General features: G+C 40.1%; 2 protein-coding genes across 3 annotated transcripts in view; one reads left to right on the plus strand and one right to left on the minus strand.

Annotated features, from left to right (window-relative positions):
* The first annotated feature begins 3 nt into the window (after window positions 1–3).
* On the plus strand, window positions 4–9,804 carry si:dkey-28n18.9 (sorting nexin-6). The gene is made up of 14 exons (XM_058402501.1): window positions 4–191; window positions 1,235–1,342; window positions 1,430–1,537; window positions 3,064–3,133; window positions 3,550–3,677; window positions 4,473–4,556; window positions 4,649–4,723; window positions 4,820–4,850; window positions 4,988–5,069; window positions 5,953–5,992; window positions 6,083–6,169; window positions 6,700–6,789; window positions 7,649–7,714; window positions 8,728–9,804. The coding sequence occupies exons 1-14, from the start codon at window positions 186–188 to the stop codon at window positions 8,866–8,868; spliced, it is 1,116 nt and encodes a 371-aa protein (XP_058258484.1). The 5' UTR covers window positions 4–185; the 3' UTR covers window positions 8,869–9,804.
* A 4,569-nt stretch (window positions 9,805–14,373) lies between these two features.
* Window positions 14,374–25,446, minus strand: part of slc4a8 (solute carrier family 4 member 8) — a 40,030-nt gene continuing 28,957 nt past the window's right edge. Inside the window, exons 18-25 of one of the 2 annotated variants that reach the window (XM_058402494.1) lie at window positions 24,968–25,129; window positions 24,588–24,839; window positions 20,056–20,124; window positions 19,742–19,915; window positions 18,992–19,123; window positions 18,778–18,890; window positions 18,555–18,663; window positions 14,374–17,847 (exon numbers count right to left, since the gene is read on the minus strand). In XM_058402494.1, coding sequence (XP_058258477.1) covers window positions 17,836–17,847; window positions 18,555–18,663; window positions 18,778–18,890; window positions 18,992–19,123; window positions 19,742–19,915; window positions 20,056–20,124; window positions 24,588–24,839; window positions 24,968–25,129 — 1,023 coding nt within the window. In that variant the 3' untranslated portion in view covers window positions 14,374–17,835. Of the gene's footprint in view, window positions 17,848–18,554; window positions 18,664–18,777; window positions 18,894–18,991; window positions 19,124–19,741; window positions 19,916–20,055; window positions 20,125–24,587; window positions 24,840–24,967; window positions 25,130–25,446 lie in introns of both variants that reach the window. The other variant, XM_058402493.1, reaches the window with a different exon arrangement.

Here is a 25,446-nt window from a genome sequence, read left to right on the forward strand (position 1 = left end):
GTGTGAGAGAGAGAGAGAGAGAGAGAGAGAGGGGGAATGAGTAATAAACGGTTATACGAGAAAAAGGAATTGTTCAGCTGGCACATTAAGGACATGTCCTGAGTGTTACGTCCGCTGCGTTTACTCGTGTTTGGTTTTCTGAGGGACATTTTCTGACTGACGCTCTTCTGCACGAAAAAATTCAGATGATGGTGAGTAATTTTCACTTCGTAAACAATTTTTGGGTAAAGCGAGTTTCCAGGGTTATATGAAAAGTCACTGGACAAAAAAATTAGGTTTGCAAAGTTTATCTTACGAATGAAAGATGACATGATCACATGATTTGTGTGTGTGTGTGTGTGTGTGTGTGTGTGCGCCCAAGAACTTTATGTCCAGACTTGTTTCTAATATTTGCCTCTTAAAATCTTTTGTTTTACTTTTGTTCAGTCTTTTTCCACTCCATAATTATTGGCACCCTTCCAGAGATTAGGCAAAAATATCTGCATAAACGTAATATTACAGAAAAAGCGAAAGATAATTAGATTTCATCCAAAATCAGTCTCATAACATCTTTTTTCCCTCCTTCTCAGAATTATGCACCAATCTTTTCAGCACAAATCTTCCTTAATATGCTCCCAGTCTCCAGAAACTCTAGTGTTGCCTCAGATATAACATAAGGTTGCCTCTGCAAGGAGGTTAAGATTTGTAATTTTCTAGAAACCAACCTTAATCATTCCCTAGTGAGACACTGAGACAATCCATGAAGTGATGTGATGTGCATTCTCTGTAGATGAAACTAACCAATCGTAGGAGTCTCTGTGCTGGTGTATGTGGAAGAGGGCAGACCGTGCTTTCCTCTGAGTATCCATGGAAAAAACATGCATCCATGCATCCAAATCAAGACAGAAATGGTTGATGATATCAGTTGTCCTCAGTTTCTGGATCTGAAATCCTGTAGTTTGAATGGAAAAATAAACAAAATGGAGAATATGAAGGATCTTCTACAAATGTCTCCAAGATTGTTCAACGTTACCAAACATTTTAAGGGGCGCCAATAATTTTGAAAAATAACAACACAGAGCCATTATACATTTAGGATTTAAAAAGTAATCGCTTCTTGCACGTGTTATTCATTTCTGCTTTCAGTCTCAAGGGTGCCAATAATTCTGGAATTGACCACACTGTAAATATTTAAGACCTTTGTGTAGTTTCTATATAAACCTGGATCCACACTATTTCTTTCTGGACGTTTAAGGATGGCTCGAACGATAAGTCGGCGTCGAGCGTGAACGCTAACAGCATCAAGATTACTGACGTCACGCAGGACGGAGACATGCTAACTTTCGCCATCGCGTCTCAGAAGGTCGGCCGGTCACTTTACACTTTATGCAGTTGTTCAAAAAAAAAAAAAAAAAGTTATTTATCTTCCTTTTGTCCACTGGTCTTTCAGCTGAGCAGCGATAAAGGGATCTGCGTCTTTAGGACCTATGAGGATTTCGACTGGCTGCAGCAGAGTCTTTTCTCTCATGAAGATGATGCAGAACTCCATGGAGTGATAGTGCGTGATTTCACTGCTTCAGCACTGAGTACAATGTTCCAAAGGGTCCTATGTTCCTTAGGGTTCTATTTTCCCCAGATCCCAGGGCACCATGTTCCCCATGGCTCTATGTTCCCTAGGGTTCTATTTTCCACAGGATCCTATGGCTCCCAGGGTACTATGTTCGCTAGGGTTCTATTTTCCCCAGATCCCCGGATACCATGTTCCCCACGGTCCTATGTTTCCAATGGCCCTGTGTTCCCCATGGCCCTATTTTCCCCAGGGTCCTATGATCCTAAGCTTTCTATTTTCCCCAGATCCCATGGCCCTATGTTCCCCATGGCCCTATGTTTCCCAGGATCGATGTTCCCTAGGGTTCTATTTTCCCCACATCCCAGGGTCCTATGTTTCCCATGGCCCTGTGTTCCCCAGGGTTTTATGTTCTTTAGGTTTTTATTTTCCCCAAGTCCCATGGCCCTATGTTCCCCATTGCCCCCTGTTCCTTAGGGTTCTATTTTCCCAAGATCCCAGGGTTCTATATTCCCAATGTCCCTATGTTCCCCAGAGTACTATGTTGCCCAAAGTACTATGTTACCCAGATCCCATGGCCCTATGTTCCCCGCATGATCTTATGTTCCCCAGGTTACTATGTTGCTTAGGGTTCTATTTTCCCCAGATCCCACAGTCCCATGGCCCTATCTTCCCCAGGGTACTATGCTCCACAGGGCACTATGTTTCCCAGATTCTCTGGCCCTATCTTCCCAGAGGCCCTATATTCCCTATGGTTCTATTTTCCCCAGATCCCAGGGCCCCATGTTCCCCAGGGCTCCATGTTTCCAAGAGCTCTATGTTCCCCCTTGCTCTATGTTCCCCAGGGTTTTATGTTCTCCAGGGCTCCATGTTTCCCAGGGCTCCATGTTCCTCTCTGCTCTATGTGTCCCAGTGCTCTATGTTCCTCTGTGCTCTGCATTCCCCAGGGCTCTATGTTCCTCTGTGCTCCGTGTTCCCCAGGGCTCTATGTTCCTCTGTGCTCCGTGTTCCCCAGGGCTCTATGTTCCTCTGTGCTCTGCGTTCCCCAGGGCTCTATGTTCCTCTGTGCTCCGTGTTCCCCAGGGCTCTATGTTCCTCTGTGCTCCGTGTTCCCCAGGGCTCTATGTTCCTCTGTGCTCCGTGTTCCCCAGGGGTCTATGTTCCTCTGTGCTCTGCATTCCCCAGGGCTCTATGTTCCTCTGTGCTCTGCATTCCCCAGGGCTCTATGTTCCTCTGTGCTCCGTGTTCCCCAGGGCTCTATGCTTCCCAGGGTTCTATGTTCATCTGTGCTCTGTGTTCCCCAGGGCTCTATGTTTCCCAGAGCTCTATGTTCCCTGCGCTCTATGTTCCCCGGGGCTCTATGTTCCCCAAAGTCAATGAACTGGGGAACATAAGACCCTTATCATAATAAATTATGTCAGGATGTAATTTTCTTCAGATATTGTGATATCTTTTGATAACTTTTTTTAATACACCTTCTTGAAAATTTTTAATCCATTAAAATCTTCTCCCCACAGTTTCCTCCTCTTCCAGCCAGACCTCTACCTTCCAGCTCACACACCCAGGCTAAAGCACTGAAACTCCTGGGTATGCCTCATCCACTCACATTAAATCACATAACCATCTGGCAAATTAAACAATAAATACTGCTGTTAAAGGAAAATAATCAACAGCATGGTGGTGTGATGAAGCGGACATCCTATGATAGCTGTACTCCTGCGAATTGAAGGGGGATTTGGCTGAATGCGTGTTGTGATGATGTCACTTGATGATGTCATCTCGACCAAATCTTCGGAAATTCTTCAGTAATTTTGAACTTTTGAAACTGCAAGATCTTCAGCTTATTGAGGAGTTGGCTTCATTTTGCATTAACTTCTGCAGGTGTAAAAAATTCATTAACATCTTCTGACCAATCAGAGTCCAGAATTGTATAGCGCTGTAGATTAAATGTCACTGACAATGACTGACAGCTGGTGTGTGTGTGTGTGTGTGTGTGTGTGTAGGCTTCCTGGCTCTGGGAGATAACTGGCAGCTTTACTGTAAGGCTTTAGAGTTTTACCTGCAGCAGGTGGCAGCACACAGCATCCTGGGAAAAAACAAATCACTGCACAGCTTCCTCAGCAGCACAGAGGTACAGCGTTTACACTTCAGACCTAACAATATCTGGAATAAATGCAGATTTATTTTAATCATTCTTCTTCTTCTTATGGTAATATTCTTATTTCTTATATAACACACTTATAATACACTGTGAAACTATTAAGCCACATTTCCAGCTAGATCAGTTTAATTCTTTCTAAAAAATAAATGATTAAAATGACAGAGGAAGGAAAGAAGCTAGCAAGGAAAGGAAGGAAGAAACGAACAAATGAAGGAAGGAAGGAAGGAAGGAAGGAAGGAAGGAAGGAAGGAACGAACGAATGAACAAAGGTAGGAGGGAAGGAAGCTAGGAAGGAACAAACAAATGAACGAACAAAGGAAGGAAGGAAGGAAGAAATGAAGGAAGGAAGCTTGGACGGCAGGAACGAAGAAAGGAAAGAAGGAAGGAAGGAAGCTAGCAAGGAAAGGAAGGAAGGAACGAATGAAGGAAGGAAGGAAGGAAGGAAGGAACGAACTAAATGAACAAAGGAAGGAGGGAAGGAAGCTAGGAAGGAACGAACGAACAAAGGAAGGAAGGAACGAAGGAAGGAAGGAAGGAAGCCAGGAACGAAGGAAGGAAGAAATGAAGGAAGGAAGCTTGGACGGAAGGAACGAAGGAAGGAAGGAAGAAAGGAAGCTAGGAAGGAAGGAACGAAGGAAGGAAGGAAGCAGGGAAGGAGGGAAAGGAAGGAAGTAAGCTAGGAAGGAATTCTGCGTTTGTTATGAATTAATACAAACGTTTCTTGTTTCTCTCTTGCTGTATTTGGGGGTGTTTTTGTTTACGCAGTTACCGGGGAAACAGCGCAGCAAAAAGGGCATCTTCGACCGCCTCAGTCACGCCATGGAGGAAATGAGGAAGGAGGGACACAGGGTGTGTATTAGTGCTGAAAAATACATACAAACATCTAATAACAACGTGTACCAAGCCATAGTGTGTGTGTGTGTGTGTGTGTGTGTCCTCAGGACGTGGACGAATTCTTTCACAATGAGAGAGAAAGCAGCACACACATGACCGCTCTGTTTAAAGCTACCACAGAGGTTCGGCCATTCGTTTCTTCTCTCTTCACCGATCTGTTATTCAGGAAACTGTTTCAATAATTTATCGGAACTTCAATGTTGTTTGCTTTCCTACAGAAATTCCTCGACACCGTGCTGACCAAGCAGAGTAAGACTCTGACTCACTTCCTCTGACTTCCTATAACACGACAGAATTAAATGATTTGGCGTTTGATTACATTTCAGTGGATGTGTGTGTTTGTGTGTGTGTGTGTGTGTGTGTGTGTTTGTGTGTGTGTTTTGCAGGGCTTTCTCTGGCATGTGGTCATTTCTCCACCTCATTACGTCTCTGTGTTACTCAGGACAATCCGTCTGCTGCAGCCTCCAAGTAAGCGTGTGTGTGTTTTAACACATCGTCCATCATTAAGACGCAGAGCAGAGACATATCTTGAGATGAAATGATGCATAAACTCACACACCTTGTCAATAACCTCTTTTGACCTTCATTTATAAATAATATCATCATGTAAAAGAAAAAAACTGGATCTGAAAATCTGGATCTACTAACAGGACATGGAATGTGGCAGAGCTTCAATATTAAAATCTTTAAGAAAACATTCAAATTTTCAGCAATAAAGTGTTAATTCAAGGATATTATTTAAATAATAATAAAAAAAGATTTCTTTTTGCGTATTTTTGTGATGTTAATGTTGTTAGAAAACTGCATTTGTGCCTGGAAACCATGTGATCAATCTTTTGGTTTGTTTTTGTGACTTAAACTCACAGACTCTTAATTCTTTAATTCTTTAATTTAATTGATTTTTTTATTGTTTAATTTTATGTATTTATTCATATTAATTAATCTATTTATGTAAATTACATTTAATTTATTAAATTGTTTAATTTTATATATATATATATATATATATATATATATATATATATATATATATATATATATATATATATATATATATATATAAAAACATATTTATTTATTTTTATTTATTTATTAATTTAAATTAAATTACATTTTTATTTATATTCATTCATTTTTAATTAATTAATTTATTTTTATTTTATGTCATTTAATTTAATTGTTTAATTTTGGGTATTTATTTTTATTTTATTTATTTATTTATATTAATTAATATATTTAATTATTTTTATTTTATTTATTTATTTATTTAAATGTAATTTAATTTAATTATTTATTACTTAATACAGTCTTTTTATTTATTTATTCCTGTTGGGGTTTTTTTGCGCCTCAGGATTTGTCTGAAGCTGTCAGATATAATGGATGCAGTGAAAGTAAGTTCAGCAACAGAAATAAATCATGCACATTTGTATTTCCCTGTCAGTCTTTATTCATTTATCATTCTCCATTTCTCTTCTTTCCAGAACAACCTTGACAAAGTTTCAGAGAATGACGTGTTCACCTTGGGGTTGGGTTTGGATATCGAGTCTCGCTACCAGGAGGCAAAGAGAGTGAGTAATTCCTCAGCATGAACACAGTTTATATGAAGAGTAACACACTGTGTTGTGTGCTTTTAGGAAAATAATCAGCGAGAGTTCGAAGGTTAGAATTTCCTGAAGCCGTTTATTTGTTCCTCTTCTCCCACAGCAAATAATAAATTTTATTTATTAAAAAGAAATAAACATAAAAACACACACCTTCATTTTTTATCCGATTATAGCTACATTTTAAATGTAAATCGGAAAATTCCGCTCTACCGTGTCGGAAAACACGTGACTGTAACTGGAGACTCCTTCCAAACAGTTCAAATAAAAGTGCTCACTTTCATATGGCTATATATTATAAGTCTAGAGTAAGTTACAGTAATACTATAGGTAGTTAGGTTACCTAGCTGTTACCATAGAAACCATGACATTCATATACACCTCTTACAGGAAACGAATGAACACTTTTTTTAGATCAATCAGAATGAAGAATTCAGCATGTAGAGAGGGTTTAAGCTGAAATCCTGTGTGTGTGTGTGTGTGTTTTGTCGTTACAGGAGATGTTGTTTAGAAGAACCTGTAAACTAGTGGAACTGGAAACCATCATTAAGAACGCAGAAAAAGCCAAACCCAATAGGAAAGCAGTTGTGAGTCTAACAAATTCACACACACACACACACACACATATTAATAATAATTTCTATCGTTCGTTAGATATACTTCAGTCCATTCTAATCCTGTTTATATTTCCCCTCATTAAAAATACCCTGCATTACGAATATGCATGATATGCAAATTTGGTCATGCCCACATGTCCTCCAGGCATCCATAACTTTTAACTGCTAATAAACTTGCTCATAAATGTTTCTTAATTTTTAAATGAACGACAGGCAAACGTAAAAATATACAGCTAGAGTTCTACACATCACTAAAATTATCTAAGTAAGCTAGCTTAACAAAGTGCTACATGACCCTTTACTCATTTGCATAATTTATAAAAATCGGTTGATCTTATTTTGTGAAAATTCTAAATGTAAATGGTATTTTTACATTACACTGTAACATGACAAACTGCATTTTTGTTGTTTGTTTGCTTTTATTTGTTTATTTTTGGTACATTACGTTTTACTTAGCCGAGTGAGAGTGAGAGAAAAAGCGATCCTGAGAAGGAACGATCGATGAGCTGCCAAGGGCTAACAAAACTTATTTTGTGGATATTTCAGTATAGACAAATGTTTATTAATCAATCAAATAGTGTAACTGTTGGAAAAACTACTGTGGTGTAAGATTAATAACACATTTTAAGTAATGTTGCTTCACTAGCAACACTCAAGTAGCTAACTAGCTTAGCATGCCTGTTTTAAGTCTATTTTGCTAATATAAAATTAGCCAAATTTTTTGTTGTTGTTGTTTTCCCCCCTAAATACTGACATAATGATATACTCGAAAGCAACCACCCCAGAGGAGTTGAACATTTAAACCTTAATGTTCTCTGTGTTCTTGTAGGTGGACAAAATTCAGATCATCACACAGAAAGAGTTTAATCTCATCTCAGCAGTGGCCAAGGAAGAGGTGAGGACTTCACATCACACTGGACGTCTCATCCTTTTTTTTATCACACGATCCATTAGCTTCGACAAGAACTTTTATTTTTAAATTCATCGCTTCTCGAATTGTTTTCTTTTTTCCCCTTTTATATGACAGACCATTCTTTTCAGAATGAGTTAAACACAGCTCCACCGATCAGCCATAACATTATGACCAGTGAGAGGTGAAGTGAATAAGACTGAGTATCTCCTCATCATGGCACCTGTTAGTGGGTGGGATATATTAGGCAGCAAGTCAACATTGTGTCCTCAAAGTTGATGTTAGAAGCAGGAAAAATGGACAAGAGTATGACGAAGGGCCAAATTGTGATGGCTAGACCACTGGATCAGAGCATCTCCAAAACTGCAGCTCTTGTGGGGTGTTCCCGGTCTGCAGTGGTCAGTATCTATCAAAAGTATCCTTTTAAGTCCTGTAAGTATCCCATGGAGGCCCCACCTCTGCTGCTAGCATCTTGGTGCCAGATCCCACAGCACACCTTCAGGGATCTATTGGAGTCTTTGCCTCGTCAGGGTCAGGGCTGTTTTGGCAGCAAAAAAAAGGGGGAACAACACAATATTAGGCAGGTGGTCATAATGTTATGCCTGATCGGTGTACATAAATAATTTTATATTTTTCTTTTATTTATTTATTCATTTATTTATTTATTTATGTTTGAATTAAATCATTTTACTATACTTTTTTGACATTCTGTTCTTAGTATTTATTTTTTCTGTATCGTTAAGTACTGTTATTGGCATTCTATTCTTAGTAATTTTTTTTTGTACATTTTTCTTCTTTATTTTTCTTCTCTTTATCGATATTATTGTTATGACATGGACGAATATAATATGAATTCGAGTGAACATTTGAACCGAGTCCAACATCCGCCCTTGTACTATAATTTTAATTGAATCTGGGATAAGTGTGTGTGTGTGTGTGTGTGTGTGTGTGTATTGACTGAAACGATTCTTCAATCTAATTTTTAAAATATTTTCCAGATCGATTGGTACCATAAAGCACGTGTGAGCGTGTTGCGAGACTTCCTGAGCCTCTGGTGTGAGAAGCAGCTACACACAGCCAGAGAATCTGCTGCTCTCTTCTCTCAGCACCTGGAGGCTTTTAGACAATTTCCAGTCTAATACAACATCTCTCGTATTGAAACATTTACTGCTTTCTGTTAAACACTTACCTGCTTAAATGTTTTACTAATCAGACAGAATTCTCTTGTCTTTTCTCCTGGATTGTCATTTGTCTGGAATATAACTGACTGACGCTTTAAAGGAAATGAATGATGTCTCGTGTTCCACTTTATAATACAGAAAATAATGAAACAGATAATGAATATCAGTCAGTTGGAATCACTAAAACCTCTTAACAACCCAGGATTGATTTTTTTTTTTTTTTTGGTTTGTGTTTTATATTACATCACAACACAGCACTGATGAATTCTCAAAGCTGATTGGTCAGAAGGTGTTGATTCATTTTCCAGAACCTCAGCTCACTAAAAAACTCAAGGTTTTTTACGGACATTAACGTTCGATTCGATGTTATTTCATTAGCGCCAATTTTAACAATGGACATTGTCTCAAAGCAGAATGTAAGAAACATAATAGTACCAAAAGTCCTAGATGTTGGGACAAAATCATCCCTAGTGACCAAATGTGCTGTTTGCTTCTGTTGGATGTAAGGACTAAAAACTTGTGTACTCGTTGTCATGGTGACATTTGCCGTGGAAGGAGTCTCCGGTATCAGGGGTTGACTGTGAGCCGTTTCTCAGGTGGTTTTCATTCAGAGTTCAAGTCTGAAATGTAGGTGGTGGGGGGGGGGGGTGTTGGCGGCTCAAGTGGTCAAGGCGCTGGGTCGTTGATCGGAAGATCAGGGTTCAAGCCCCACCACTGCCAAGCTGCCACCGTTGGGCACTTGAGCAAGGCCCCCAACCCCCCCTTCTCCAGGCATGCTGCTGCATCATGGCTGACCCTGTGCTCTGACCCCAACTCTCCAAAGATGGGATATGTGATGAAAGAATTTCACTGTGCTGTAATGTATATGTGACAAATAAACACTACTTAACTGAATCTGAGTGCGTTCAGGTCTGGTCACTTGTCAACCATATCGACTGACCAGATTTTTTGTTTTTTATTATTTTAGAGCACAGTATGGCGTCTCGTCTCACCTCGTCTTCCACAGCATTTCCCTGTTGCTCCTTGTGTGTTGTGGAAACTAACAAATAACAAACACACATGCAGGTTACTTTACTTCCTAAACAAGTGCAGACCCGTCGGATCGTCCAGGGTTCGGTACCGAGGTGTACCACGCTGTGCTTCCTGGTCCACATGACGGCTTTCACATTACAGATCTTTCTGACTAAACTGTCCGTGTGAAAAACCTCTGAGTGACACGACAAGCTGGAAAAGCAGACACTATAGTGGACTCCATCTGGTTGCTTAGTGGTCAAGGTGTTGTGAGTTTGAATCCCAGGTCCACCAAGCTACCACTGCTGGGCTCCTGAGCAAGGCCCTCAGTTGTAAAAAATGAGATAAAATTTGTTAGTCACTCTAGATTATGCCAAAAATGTGACTGTAAATATATGTGCTTTAAATTAAGCCATAATCAAAACTCATATTTTAATCTGCTAGTAAATGTATGGATAAAATGTTTTTTTCTTAAATAATAAATCTAAAATATTAGTGTTGGAAAATCACAGTGGTGTAAGAGGAATAAAACACTTCAGGACATGCTTTTATAAGAAAAACAATCAAGTTAGGTGTAACTCTGCTTCCTCACTCCACATTGTTGTTGGTTATTTTTTCCTGTTTCCATTAATTACTGTATTTTATACCACAGCGTTGTGGAATTCTCGATTCTGATTGGTCAGAAGGTGTTGGTTACTATAGTAGCAGCTCGTTTACAGCGGCACAAATTGGAGACGTAATAACCCACAGCATCTAATAAACAGAAGTTTGTCGATATGGTGAAGGTTTCTCTAAGGACGTGTTTATGTGACCTTTATGGAAGGAGTCTCCAGTATCTGAGCTTTGAAACAGTCCAAGGTGAAGCTTGCTGTGGTGTAAGAGGAATAAAACACTTCAGGCTGTGTCAGTGTGGTAACAGTTACTCCACATCATCACACCAACGCTGTTGTTGATTATTTTCTCATAACAGCTCTCCACAGTTTTTAAAAATCCAACTAAATAGAAAAATGCTCTCTTATAGTGTTCTATATAGAACCCTGAACCTGAACCTGAGAACCGTTAAATGAACACTTGTATAAAATAAACTACAGCAGAACCTCGGCATAGGAATTTATTTGGTTCTGGAGGTTCTAAGGTGAAGATTTGTATCACAAAACGAATTTTCCCCTCAGAAGTAATGTAAATGCAGATAATCCGTTCCAGCCGCCCAAAAATATGACCAATATTCCCAATACTCAGCGTATGTAAACTGTATGGCTGCTTACAAAGAACTGACCCAAGCCAAGCATTCCATGTCAAGGCTCCTCACAGGAAGTCGTGCCACCAAGGTTGGGCTAAAAATAGAACAGAGCACCCACACCACCGATCTGTCAACAAAAAACACCCGAAAAATCACCTAGCTTTTGAACGCATGCTGAAGGTAACGCTGGTATCGTGGGTTGACTCTTTAACAGCTTACACGCGACTTTGCCGGCATTCGGTTCGGTTCAGTTCATTCGTATGCCAGAAATGCTTTGTATGCCAATGCAAATTTCTTGCAAAAATGTGAAAATTCTTAAGGGAGGGTATTCGCATGCCAAGGTTCCACTGCAACAGAAACACAAATTCGGTCCAAAATGAAGGAAAACGAGTTGAAATGCAGACTGTTTGTCAACCAAGCATAAATTTATTGCAGACGTTATATCTGACCAGACAATCTGAGCCTTACTACAACACACACACACACACACACACACTCACACTCACTCTCCTGGCTCTGCTTTGGCAGTTAAAGTCCTGGACACTAAGTGGTTGCTATAGGGGACTAATACACACCGAGGTGCTGCTGGTTTGAATAATTACATGGAAACAGATTAACATATCGATATTAAACATCATGTTCAGACAGATTTTGGTGTCTCAAAACGTTAGTTGGAGTTAAATATTGAAAAGACAGTGTTTAATTTTTTAATATATTAAACATTATAATACATCAAGAAAACAAAAGTCAGATGGACCGAAGCAACAACACGCTTACTGATCAGAACGGCACGATGACACACAAACCAAATGAAACCCGCTTTTCTTTTTTTTCTGAACAGATTCCAGATTTTTCTGGAACATCGTTCAGGATTTTTTTTCAGTCAGCAGACAAACAGGAGATCGTGATTAACAATGAGTGTAACACAGCATCACTAATTCTCCGTACGAGATCCAGGCAAGTTTTAAAAATCAACATTTCCAGAAGAATTGAACAGATTTTTCCCTGTGTATGTGTGTGTGTGTGAAATATAATTTTGCATTTTAAAATTCAAACTGTTTTTCTTCTTCTGCATTTTATACCACAGCACTGTGGATCGGTCAGACGTTGGTTACCATAGTAACAAATCATTCACAGGGGCTCGAACGGCAGACGTAATAATCCACGTAAGACGGATAATAAACAGAAAGTTGTCGATACGGTGGAAAGGAAGTGTTTATTTAACGTTTATGGAAGGAGTCTCCAGTGTCTGCGTTTTTTTAACACGGTTCAGGACGGAGGAGGTCGTGGGTTCTCCTGGATGCCGAGGATTCGTGAGGAACGTCTGTTCATCTTTTTTCAGCCATATTAGTGATCAAGTTTGATCTGTACACATCCTGTAGTACTAGATTTCGCTTTACAAGCCTTCAAATCCTCCTCCGAAGATGCGATGTAGGAGTTCAGAGGTCACGGTTACGACGCGGGTGAAAAAAACAAGTCGATTTCGACGTACAGGACTAGACTGTTCACTTCGTGATAATGAAACAAACCTAACTCGGAAAATTCCGAGACTTGTCGGGGACGTTTTATTTACATAGCGTGATTTTTTTTCTCAAACTTAACGGTGCTTCAGTATTGTCACGTAACATACGCACCAGGACGCTTAACAGTTCACCAGGACGCTTAACAATCCCTTATACAATTTCCCACATCGTGCAATTACGAGTTTGCGTCCCGTAATTCCGATGTTTCCGACAGGACTCGTTATCATTCATCACGACCTGTTCAGATCCTGACTTTCGCGTAAAAAGAATGAAAAGAAACCTCGCTCTGTCAATAAAACCTGCTTCTCTATTACTCTATCACAACATTTGCAGTATGAATGCTCCGCCCATTTCTTATTACAACATATACACACACGGACGTTTTACTAAAATAAATCCGAATCATAATAATAATAATAATAATAATAATAATAATAATAATAATAATAATAAGTTAAATTACACTCTCTGGCTTAAAAATAGAAACTCATATTCTGTGTATATCTACATAAAGTGCGACTACAAATCAAGAGCTGTTTTTATTGAGGTGAAAATTGTTCATCAGACCTGAAACACAAGCTTTTTTTTCCATTTTTTAAAAAAATATATTACAAGTGAATAGCAGAGATGGGGAGGAGGGAAAGGCCACGCCCATAACGGAGGATGGAGCTTAACAGGTGAGATTTTAAGGACCCTGTCACCTGATCTGATCTGATCTGATCTGATCTGAACTGAAGCTTAGGAAGGATGTGTGCTTTGATAATAATCGAATGGCTTTGTGTGCGTCGTCGCATGTTGGAGGAATCCACAGATCGATACGTGACCGGGATCGAGAAATCAAAAAAATAAAAATAAAAACAATTGAAAAGTATTGACATCAGTAAAGGAAACTCCAGCATATATTTTTTTCCCTATACATTTCTATCGCATTTCATTTCCATGGAACGGAATGTTTTATTTATTTATTTTTATTCCTCTAAAAATTCTTAGCGCCAAAGTCACCCTGGACATTAGGTTTTTGTTGGGTTATTTTTTTCCAAAAAATGCTGGAGTATTCCTTTAAATGGCTTTTTAAACAAATCCACTCAACTGCAGCTTTAATCGAATGCCGGATCTCTAAACCCTGAGGAGTCTTAAACAGCCGCTTAAGTCTGTTCAAAACTCCACCCTGAAAGACAAATTGATCTTTCGTAGTTGAATAATGTTGTTTAATTACCCAGAATTCCTAGTGATTGTGGAGCATTGGGGGGGGGGGGGTTGTCAATGACGCTTTATGTTTGAGGTTCTTCTAGTTGTCTTATCTCCTTGTCTGTGAACTCTGGCTCGAACAGATCAGCTTCGAAAGTATGAGAGAGCTGGACGTTACATTATAAACATATCACATGGAAAATAGTCAGTAATCCTACCAAACTTCTCACATAACCCAATAAAAATTTAGCACCAGAATCACTAACACTAAATATTCCATAATAATAAACATGTTTAACAAGATTCAGGGTGGAGTTTTCTTTTAATGAGCAAAAAATAATCTTAAACCTCGACCCAGAGAGACTGAGACCACGATTTATCCAACAATTAAACCTCCACCTCATTTTATTTAATCGCCATTTTTCCTTTTCTGCCCCAAGCTTGGTAAAGAACGATAAACATTTCTTCTACTTCATATTTTTCTATTTTTATTCCTCAGATATATATATATATATATATATATATATATATATATATATATATATATATATTTTTTTTTTTTTTTGACTGATTATCATCAGTTATTGTCCTTTATTGCTTTTATTTTTCTTTTTTAATGCAGTCTATCAGAAAGCATTCACTCAAAATGGAGGGATTTTATTGTTGTGTTTCTATTAGAATGAAAGGAATAGTCCAGTGTTTTAGAACCTAGCGTTCTAGCATTTTAAATATTAAGTCGTTGCTTGATATTAGATGTTACCAGAAAATCCTAGGCAGATGTTGAATATGAGAAGATTTGGTGGCTTTAATGGGGGACAACATCTGCCCCTTTGGACTGAGGAAGTGAATTCCTCTTTAATGGAATCTACTGTCCAATTCCCCAAACTCTCCGGTCCAGTAGGTGGCAATAAACTGTATTAAATGAAAGAGAAAGGCAGCGTCTCGATCCGCTCTCTGGTTCGCTCATTAACCCAGGAAGCATGGATAGAATCGATGACGTCATATTTTCGGAAGTTTCTCAGCTCAAATAAAATTGGAGACTACAAACGGAAGTAGCTCGTTATTGTTGTTATTGTAGCTCACGATTCAGGGTGGACTCAAGTGCAGAATTTCTGCTTCAATTAAGTGCTGAACCAACTACAAGTATAGAGAACTATGCAAGAACTGGATCAAACTGGTCTCAGCAAACACACAGGGTTCACACAGGTAACAAACAGGAGGTAGAGAATAAAACGGAAAACTCCTGGGATAGACCGGACAGACCCGCTACTTCATGATATAATGATAATGATATAATGATATACACTGATCAGGCATAACATTATGAGCAGTAAGAGGTGAAGTGAATAAGGCTGATGATCTCCTCATCATGGCACCTGTTAGTGGGTGGGATATATTAGGCAGCAAGTCAACATTTTGTCCTCAAAGTTGATGTTAGAAGCAGGAAAAATACACAAGCGTAAGGATTTGACTGAGTTTGACGAAGGGACAAATTGTGATGGCTAGACCACTGGATCAGAACATCTCCAAAACTGCAGCTCTTGTGGGGTGTTCCCGGTCTGCAGTGGTCAGTATCTATCAAAAGTATCCTTTAAGTCAGAAAGGTAGACCAACACAATATTAGGCAGGTGGACATAATTCATGTTAATCATGTTATGTCTGATCGGTGTATCATATAACATGATAACTCTGTTGTACCCATTTAGTAATCAGATGCCTCCTGGTGGTCCAGCGGCAGGATCCCGCACTCTCATCGCCCGGGTTCAATTCCTGGGCAGGAAGCAAACCTAGCCAACTCCTAGTTAACTCTCAGTACCGGTCCCAAGCCTGGATTAAACGGGAGGGTTGCATCAGGAAGGGTGTTGAAAAACCTGTGCCAAATCCAAACGTGCGGACTAAATGATCTGCTGTGGCGACTCCAAACAGGGAGTGGCCGAAAGAACAACAACATATAGCTAATTTTATCATATGTAGTACATATAAACTTGTAAAATATCCTCAGAAACACCGTCACTATGAGTTGAAAAAGGGAATTACTGAGCACAGAGGCTCCTAAATTATAAAGCCTGAACGCATACTGGTCTTTATTTTAATACTCAACTTTGTTTCTGTGATTACAGATGGACTAGAACATGGCATAATATTATTAATACATTTTCCAGGGCGTAATTTGATAAGTAATATGTTTCCTTTTTTCAGCAAGTAATATGTTAGTTCAGAGAGTCATATTTCACACATTACAACACTCTTGGTGAGAAAATATATTCTATGTACGGTACCTAGGACACGTGATTCCTTCCAAGTGAGCATGTACATTTCCAGATGTACCAGACCAGAGCTTCTCTATTGTTTTTCTTTATGTTTCTATGAGTGGGTGAACTATGGATTTAACACAATACAATCATTTATATCAATAAAAGAGACAGAAAACTTGAGAATCTAGCAACAACCACAAATATGGCGTCATGATGTCACCGCACCAGCCAGTGGGTTGTAGCGGAAGTGTCCGAGCTATCCTTTTAGATGTCTATGAGATGCACAGTAAAACAAATAAAAAGGAAATGAAACACAGCCAAAATGTAAAGCATTGCCCTCTAGTGGTCTGGCAGGGAAATGTTCCAGATTTCCTTTTCACTCTCAAATAATTACTTAATGATTTTTAGTTTTATTTGATGTTTTATATATATATAAATGATGTTTTATATATATATATATATATATATATATATATATATATATATATATATATATATATATATATATATATAGGGTCCAGCGTCAGGATCCCGCGCTCTCATTGCTCTCATTCCTGGGCAGGGTGCTAACCCAACCACTCTCAATTAGAATTAACTCTCAGTGCCGGACCCAAGCCCGGAATAAATGGAAGAGTAGCGCCAGGAAGGGCACCTGGCGTAAAACCTGTGCCAAATTGCAACATGTGGACAAAATGATCCGCTGTGGCAACCCCGAACAAGGAGCAGCCGAATGAGCAACAACATTTAACATTCTATATATGATATGCTTTTAAAAGAATCCATTAGCCAGGCTACGATCCATCCTGCTGGAAGAACCATAAGAGAAAAATAATGATAACGTCAGAAAGACATCGAATCTGCCTGTAGTTGTAAGTTTTACAACAATGTGAGTATGTAGTGGTATCAATCTCAGTGAAAATGAGTCATCAGAGGCTCAGTGTGTAGTGAGTCAGGGTTGTGAGCGGCGTCTGAACTCGGGTACATGATGTACTGATTCAGCACCCGGGGAGCTAGGGAGAGGATTGAGACGTAGCCAAGGAGAAATGCAGGATAAATCACCAACAGGGTGAAACATAAGGAGTCAAAACATATCATTCATTCATTCATTCATATTTATCCTGGTCAGGGTTGAGATAGATCTGGAGTCAATCCAGGAACAAAAAACACAGAGAACAAGCTTATTTAAAAAAAAAAATATCTGGAACGCTAAGCAGGAAAGATCCGGAAAACACTGGAATATCCCTTTTACTGCTTATCATTCAGACTCTGAAAATTGTTTGCACAATTTGGATCACATTCTAACTAAAAAAAACCCTCTTCACTCACTCGACTTCTTCGACTCTTATTACTGAGGTTATTAATAATTTCAACGACGCGTTACGAAACACATGTACAGCAGTAATGGGAGACATTTATGGCTAAAAATAGAATCCACGCTTTCTGTGCGGCGACTGTGATTTTCTAGACAGCGTTAAAGTGCTAAAATGAAACAGGGGCAGAGAAGCGTACTCCTCTATACACACACTAAACACACACACACACACGCTCTATACACACTCACACCTCATGGCTATAAGGAGGGTTAATGGTATGTAGTGTGTATGTTGTGTGTGTGTGTCTGTGTGAGAGAGAGAGAGAGAAAGAGTGAGAGAGGGAGAGAGTGATGTTAATTAACTGGTTGATGAATTCGCAGGCCCTGTGACACTCTTCACTGGTCATCCTGAGGACAGAAAATCATACACAAAAGAAAAAGAGAGTCACAATAGAAGGAAAAAAGTAGTTCGGCTAATCACAGATTGATGCTAGCACCTTAGTTTTCTAGCTGCGCTAACATTCTACAACATTAAAAATAACAAAACGATTTAAAAAAAAAAAGATTTAACCTTAAATTTAGGTACTTAAAGTGCTTCTTTAATCAAAGATATCTTTTTAAAATGTATTTAAATCCTCTCTGATGGTTGATTGGAATAATGCTAACACAACAACAAATTAGCATTTTTACAGTAACTGTACTGTAGTGAGGCGGCTTTCATCCTCAGTGTGTTTTGTTCCAAGAAATACTGCTGATTAGAGAAATTTTTGTGCTGCCTCTCACAAGATCTACCCTGTAAACATAACAACACTTTCACCAGTTTAGCATAGCATCACCTTGCACTAACTAGCCTAGCTGCCTAGATTCTGCATAGTCATGCAGAAGAAATCATGATGGTCATTTATCTTTGTATTAAATAGATTCCATTTCCTCATTAGCTAATGCTGCAACGTGAGCACTTTTTGTAAATGTGGCCAATTCTTGTAGAATTAGATATAAAACATTCACTGAGGTTGTCACAATATCATGGTAATATTATAGTTTTCAGTCTGTGCTAAGCTAGCTAGCTTCCCAACTTGGCCAAGGTTAGTTTTTTTTTTTTTTTTGCTAGTTACCTTTTTGAGCCCTGTTGCACGCTGTGCGTCTTTGTGACTGGAGCTAAGAGACTTCCAGACTGTAGTTTTAGACATTTCGTCTGAGATGTTGATGTCAGAGGGGTCAGTCCTGCGTGATGGGAAGAGAAGAGAGGAGAAGTTCAAGTTTAAAGAAAGTTCTTACTAAAAGCTAAGCACTTTTTTGCTAAACTGTAGTTAAGGTGTGAGAAATAGTTGGTGTTACTTGGGGTCTGGTGTTTTAGGAGATTGTAGCAGCTTGCTGCTCTCCATTGAGATCCGCACTGTGTTTTTATCCTCTCCTCTGTCAGAGTCATCAACCAGCATCTCCTGGGACTCCTGCTACACACACACACACACACACACACTTCAAATCTCCGTTTCGATAGCGGAACAGTTTGGATATTGTTTTGCCGGATGCTTGAGGTCATCTGTAATACCTCCACTGCCTTTTTAGATGCATCATCAAGTTTCTTCTTTTTGCTCTCAGGCATGAGGTCATCGAGGTAACTCAGCTCCCGTTTGCTGAAGCAGAAGTCCAGCAGTTTACGAATGAAGACCAGCGCCAGCACCTGGTGAAAAAAAAAAACATAATCAGAGCTCGGACAGTTCCTCCTAAGTGACCACACTTACGCATATACAATGACTATAATCATCCTCATAGCAGCAAATTTCATAACAAAATCTTGCCTAATAATTCAACTATTAAAAATGACAGAATTGGATTTTAAGTGCATCCATTTTCTAATCAATTATTTAAAAGAATAAAAAAAAATCATACAATTTTTGCCACTATCTTTGGAGAATTTATCTACAATAATTATTATTAAAATAATTGAAATAATATTCAATATTAATATTAAACTAATTATTATTACAATTTAAAATAATTAGCTTAATGTATTGTTTTAAGTGTGGCATATGTTAGCACGGCACTGTTCATATTTAGAGGAGATTTATTCATCTTTTTCTGTTAATATTATTAAAATATTTAGCTTAAAGTACAAAGCTACACATTACATCCCTTTAAATCCCTTTCAGTCCTGAAAACTATTTTAAATGTTAATAATAATTATGTATTCAAACACAAAAACTTCTCTCTGATTTCAGATGATGTGTGATCTCTGACGTCACTGGTTCACTCTAAAATCCCCACCACAAACACTCATGCATGTTCTGTTGGACCGTACCATCATGGGGAATACGATGGCAGCGGGGGACGTCTTGATGACCCACAGCAGTACAAGACAGGTGAGCTGTGTGATGGTGAACAGGTGAACTTTCCTCAGAGGAACATGCCGAAGGTAGATGAAATCCGGCTGATGTTTTGCTGGCATGCCGAACAACTTCAGACGGTCGAAGAACTGAAACAGAGCGAGAAAGAAGACTGGGTCAGAAAATATGTTACGACTGAAGGTAAGATAAATCAGTCTATTAATGATGAGGAGATTTCCTGTCTACTCTCGAGTAGAGCGAGAGTGTGTGTTAAAAGGAACATTTGTACCTGAATGCCTTTGAGAGATGAAGCTCCCATGTAGAGGAACACTCCATATAGCACTGGCATGGGGATGAACTGAGGAAACAGAGGAGACATGATCTCTCCTGAAGGTGGAACCATATGCAATGTTCAATAAATTGCTGTTATTCATTTACAGAAACTCAGGGTTTTGTCGTTCTCCTTGGTGTTAACATTTAACCATTTATTGCTAGACAGGATTAAGTTAGTTTAAAATCTTTCAAGAAACTACATCTCTTTAGGCTTTACATATAGCAGTGGTGGACCATAATGTAATTTCATTCATATTCACTACAAAACGAACTGTTATACATTGTTTCTATATTCTCTGCATCTCATTTCTCATCTCATCGGATGCTGCATCCTCCAGTCTTTTTTGAGAAAAGTAGCTAACCAAAATAAAACTGACTATTCCTTGTGAGGTGTGAAATACTGTAGCCTAATTTCTTTTTTACTTTGCTATTTAACAGTTGATTAGTATCTATTGCTGTGGCATCATAATGATGGTAGAGAGGTGGATTAATTCAGGAAGGACAGCAGTGAAGGCCTAGGTGTGAAATGCATGGCCCACCACTGACATACAGTAACATTACCCAACAATGAAGTGTGTATCTGATGCTACAGATGGTGACTACAGAATGCTGCCTGCAAAAAATGTTTTATTTGATCAAAAAGTGAACTTATTTTATCTGTATAGTGCTTTTAACAATGGACATTGTCTCAAAGCAGTTTTACAGAATATAAGAAATATTGAACAAAAAGTTCAAGATTCATATTATACTTATATTTAAATGTATTTGTAATCCCTAACGAGCAAGACTAGGGTGACTGGGGCAAAGAAAAACTCCCTTAGGCGGTAAGAGGGAGAACCCTTGAGAGGTACCAGACTCAAAAGGGAACTTCATCCTTATTTGGGAAACAAATAATGAATAATGTCCATTCTACAGTCATAAACACTTCAAATCACTTGGATTTGTGTAACCAGGATCTCCAAATTAGCTCAACATCTGAGTTCATTATAGATTTAACACCAACTCCTCCATGCCGAAGCCTTCAGACGCTCAATGATGGAGATATAGCATACACTATATTGCCAAAAGTATTCGCTCACCCATCCAAATAATCAGAATCAGGTGTTCCAATCACTTCCATGTCCACAGGTGTATAAAATCAAACACCTAGGCATGCAGACTGTTTTTACAAACATTTGTGAAAGAATGGGTCGCTCTCAGGAGCTCAGTGAATTCCAGCATGGAACTGTGATAGGATGCCACCTGTGCAACAAATCCAGTCGTGAAATTTCCTCGCTCCTAAATATTCCACAGTCAACTGTCAGCTGTATTATAAGAACGTGGAAGTGTTTGGGAACGACAGCAACTCAGCCACGAAGTGGTAGGCCACGTAAACTGACGGAGCGGGGTCAGCGGATGCTGAGGCGCATAGTGCGAAGAGGTCGCCAACTTTCTGCAGAGTCAATCGCTACAGACCTCCAAACTTCATGTGGCCTTCAGATTAGCTCAAGAACAGTGCGAGAGCTTCATGGAATGGGTTTCCATGGCCGAGCAGCTGCATCCAAGCCATACATCACCAAGTGCAATGCAAAGCGTCGGATGCAGTGGTGTAAAGCACGCCACCACTGGACTCTAGAGCAGTGGAGACGCATTCTCTGGAGTGACGAAACGCGCTTCACCATCTGGCAATCTGATGGACGAGTCTGGGTTTGGTGGTTGCCAGGAGAACGGTACTTGTCTGACTGCATTGTGCCAAGTGTAAAGTTTGGTGGAGGGGGGATTATGGTGTGGGGTTGTTTTTCAGGAGCTGGGCTTGGCCCCTTAGTTCCAGTGAAAGGAACTCTGAATGCTTCAGCATACCAAGACATTTTGGACAATTCCATGCTCCCAACTTTGTGGGAACAGTTTGGAGCTGGCCCCTTCCTCTTCCAACATGACTGTGCACCAGTGCACAAAGCAAGGTCCATAAAGACAGTCTGGTGTGGATGAACTTGACTGGCCTGCACAGAGTCCCGACCTCAACCCCACAGAACACCTTTGGGATGAATTAGAGCGGAGACTGAGAGCCAGGCCTTCTCGTCCAACATCAGTGTGTGACCTCACAAATGCGCTTCTGGAAGAATGGTCAAAAATTCCCATAAACACACTCCTAAACCTTGTGGACAGCCTTCCCAGAAGAGTTGAAGCTGTTATAGCTGCAAAGGGTGGACCGACGTCATATTGAACCCTATGGATTAGGAATGGGATGTCACTTAAGTTCATATGCGAGTCAAGGCAGGTGAGCGAATACTTTTGGCAATATAGTGTATGTAGAATGTTATTTTGTGTAGTGATTAGGAGGTTGTTGTCCTCAAAGTCCACATGGGGTTGGCATCTTCTCTTCAAATGTCAGAAATCTTCATGAAGCGGGACAGAACTGGAGCTGGTACATCTCTAGATACCTCGGGATCCTCTCAGGGTTGGCTTGCACATCTAGATGTCTACCCTGTTCTACTACTAGTAGCTACTAGCAGTACAACCGAAGCCAAATAGCAGCCAACAGAAAGCTTTTACCACCTTCTTTGGGCTATTTAAATTTACAGTAATGCCATTCAGACTGCAAAATACCACCTTTACCTTCTAATATCTTATGGAGGTTTTAGTCCTTGCAGATCTCAATGCTTCCCTGAGGCATTTGCTTAAGAATCCTGAGAGGTGTGTAGCTACTTACAGTCAGCTTCTCATGAATATGTTAAGCCTCCTTGGCCCTCGGGTAGCATGACCGAGTGGTCTAAGGCGCTGGATTTAGGCTCCAGTCTCTTTGGAGGCGTTGGTTCAAATCACACTGCTACTAGTGGAGCCTTTTCAAGGCACCATGGTTTGTTTTGGGGTCTTCGCATCAAAAAGGCTTTACAGTGGTTGTGGCTCCGGTGCCTTCTGCATATACGCTTAAGCGTTAACATTTCTGAGAAAAAGTTGCATGTGCAAAAACCTGCACTCTCACACTTTCCAGAGTACCCAAACTGCAGGGCCCGAAATAGCTCAGCTGAGCACGTGTTAGACTGAAGATCTAAATGTCCCTGGTTCGATCCTGGATTTTGGCAACTGGTGTCCCCATCTGGCTTTGAGACTCTGCACTGTTTCACACCTTGCTTTTTAAGACAGCAAGTACCAACAACAACAGAAAGGTATGGGTTCCATGTGTGTGAGCCGTGTCAGTCGTGCCTTTACCACGGTTACGTGCTACCAATGAAATAACAATTCGACTAAGAGTAAAAAATCGACGTAAGAAGTGGTGGCCGAGAGGTTTGGGCAATGGAGTGCAAATCCCAGGTGCTCTGAGATGTAAGGTCATGTGGATGACCTTGGACACCAAGAGGTTAAGGAGACAGATTGCTTTAAGACTGCTTGCCAGAGGCACTAGATTAAAGCTCCAGTCTCTTTGAGGGCTCTTCAGGTTGGCTTTTCTGTCAACAACAGCAAAAGGAGTTCCTTCCACCCACACCTTCAGAGGTGACGGTTGAGTGCGGGGCCTTAAGACAAGACGAATGGGGTCAATGACCTGTTGTGAGCCAAGGCCAAGCTCTCTTCTTCCTTGGAAAGGGTTAGATGTTTCCTATAGGACTGGTGAAGTGGAAGGCATGCAAGTCGGTCCGTTTGTATTGCCCATGCCAGGCTTCCTCCTTGTCTGCCGGAATGACACAGTTAGCTTCTTGCAGTCAGTTTCTCACAAACATGTTAAGCCTCCTGGGCCCTCGGGTAGCATGGCCGAGTGGTCTATGGTGCTGGATTTAGGCTCCAGTCTCTTTGCTTAAGGTCTCTTTGCTCCACAGCTTGCTTAAGGGTTGTAGGGTCTTGGCACCACAAAGGCTTTACAGTGGTTGTGGCTCCTATGCCTTCTGCATATGCACTTAAGAGTTAACGTTTCCGAGGAAATTTGCCTCGTGATTCAGGGCAGGCTGCCCAGTCGCACGTGCAAAAATGTGCATGCTTACACCTACCAGAGGCCTCAGACTCTGGTGCCAAAATATCTCATTTGGAATAGAGTTAGACTGAAGATCTAAAGGTCCGTAATTCAATCCATAATTCCAAATTTCGGCAACTGGTTTGTTTTTTTTAATACAGCAAGTCCCAACAACTACAGAAATTTGCGAAAAACATGGGTTCTGCATGTGCAAGCCATTTCAGTCGTGCCCTTACCATGGTCACGGGCTACCAATGAAATAACAATTCGACTTAGATTAATAAATCGACGTAAGAGGTGGTGGCTGAGAGATTTTGGCAATGGAGTACATGTCCCAGATGCTCTGAGGTGTGAGGTCATGTGGGTGACCTAGGACACCAAGAGGTTAAGGAGACAGACTGCTAATCCATGTGGGATGGGATACAGCAGGTCAGAATGCAACCAAAGGCGCACCCAATTACCTTAAAAGTTCCTCAAATATGCAGATATAATTAGTTTTCCTGCTAAAAATGATGCATGGTCTTGCAAACAGATCATACACATGCAATGAAATGCTCATGATGTACCTGTAAGGCACCAGTCATAAACACAGAGCAGCCCATGAGCAGGAAGATGAAAAGGCCCGTTAGTCTCTGCTCTCTGATGCCTAGGAATCTTGGCTGCTCTCCGGGGGCGGAGCTTTCTGACTCCAGTTTTAGACTGTTGACGTGGGAGATTGAAAGCACTGTCGCTGCTACGAACCACGGCAAGCCCATCACTGAACACACGGCCAGCATCACCCCCACCATCAACAGGTCCAAGTGGTAGCCACAGCCCTTCTACAGAGTTGGAGGAACATACACATATTGTATAAACAAATCACACACTGGACAAAAGTACTAGTGCGCTATAAAAGAACAAAGAGTTAGTGTGTGTATTCTTTTCCCAACTTCATAAATGATCTCACCTTGAGTTTGTGTTCTTTGCGGTTGATGATGACAGCTGTGATTTGTTGGTCCATGAAGATGAGGATTGTGCAGAGCATGGACGGTATTGCTGCTGCTAGAACCGTCCACCACGGATTCCGTCCAATCGGGTTAATCAGCCAGCCGCGGTCATCCCGTGTAGGCTAACAAAAAATAACACACTTAGCAAAACTGTAGCACACATATCAATGAAATGTGATAAAATATCTCCTAAAGGGCTGCTATGTGAAATGAAACATGATGAAGTGCCCTCTAGAATGCCCTTCCAGTAAAGCACATATCAGTGCACTGAACTGTAGTCTGCCCTTCCAGTGGGAAACATGATATACAGTTCTGAAACCGATTCCAGAATGAGGAAGTAGTAATGGTTGCCAGTCAAATAAAGAATACATTATGCATTACCATATAGGATACGCTTCCAATGGACAATACATGTTGCCCTATAGGATGCCCATCCTGT

The sequence above is a fragment of the Hemibagrus wyckioides genome, linkage group LG11 (assembly GCF_019097595.1).
Source record: "Hemibagrus wyckioides isolate EC202008001 linkage group LG11, SWU_Hwy_1.0, whole genome shotgun sequence".
Taxonomy (NCBI): Eukaryota; Metazoa; Chordata; class Actinopteri; order Siluriformes; family Bagridae; genus Hemibagrus; species Hemibagrus wyckioides.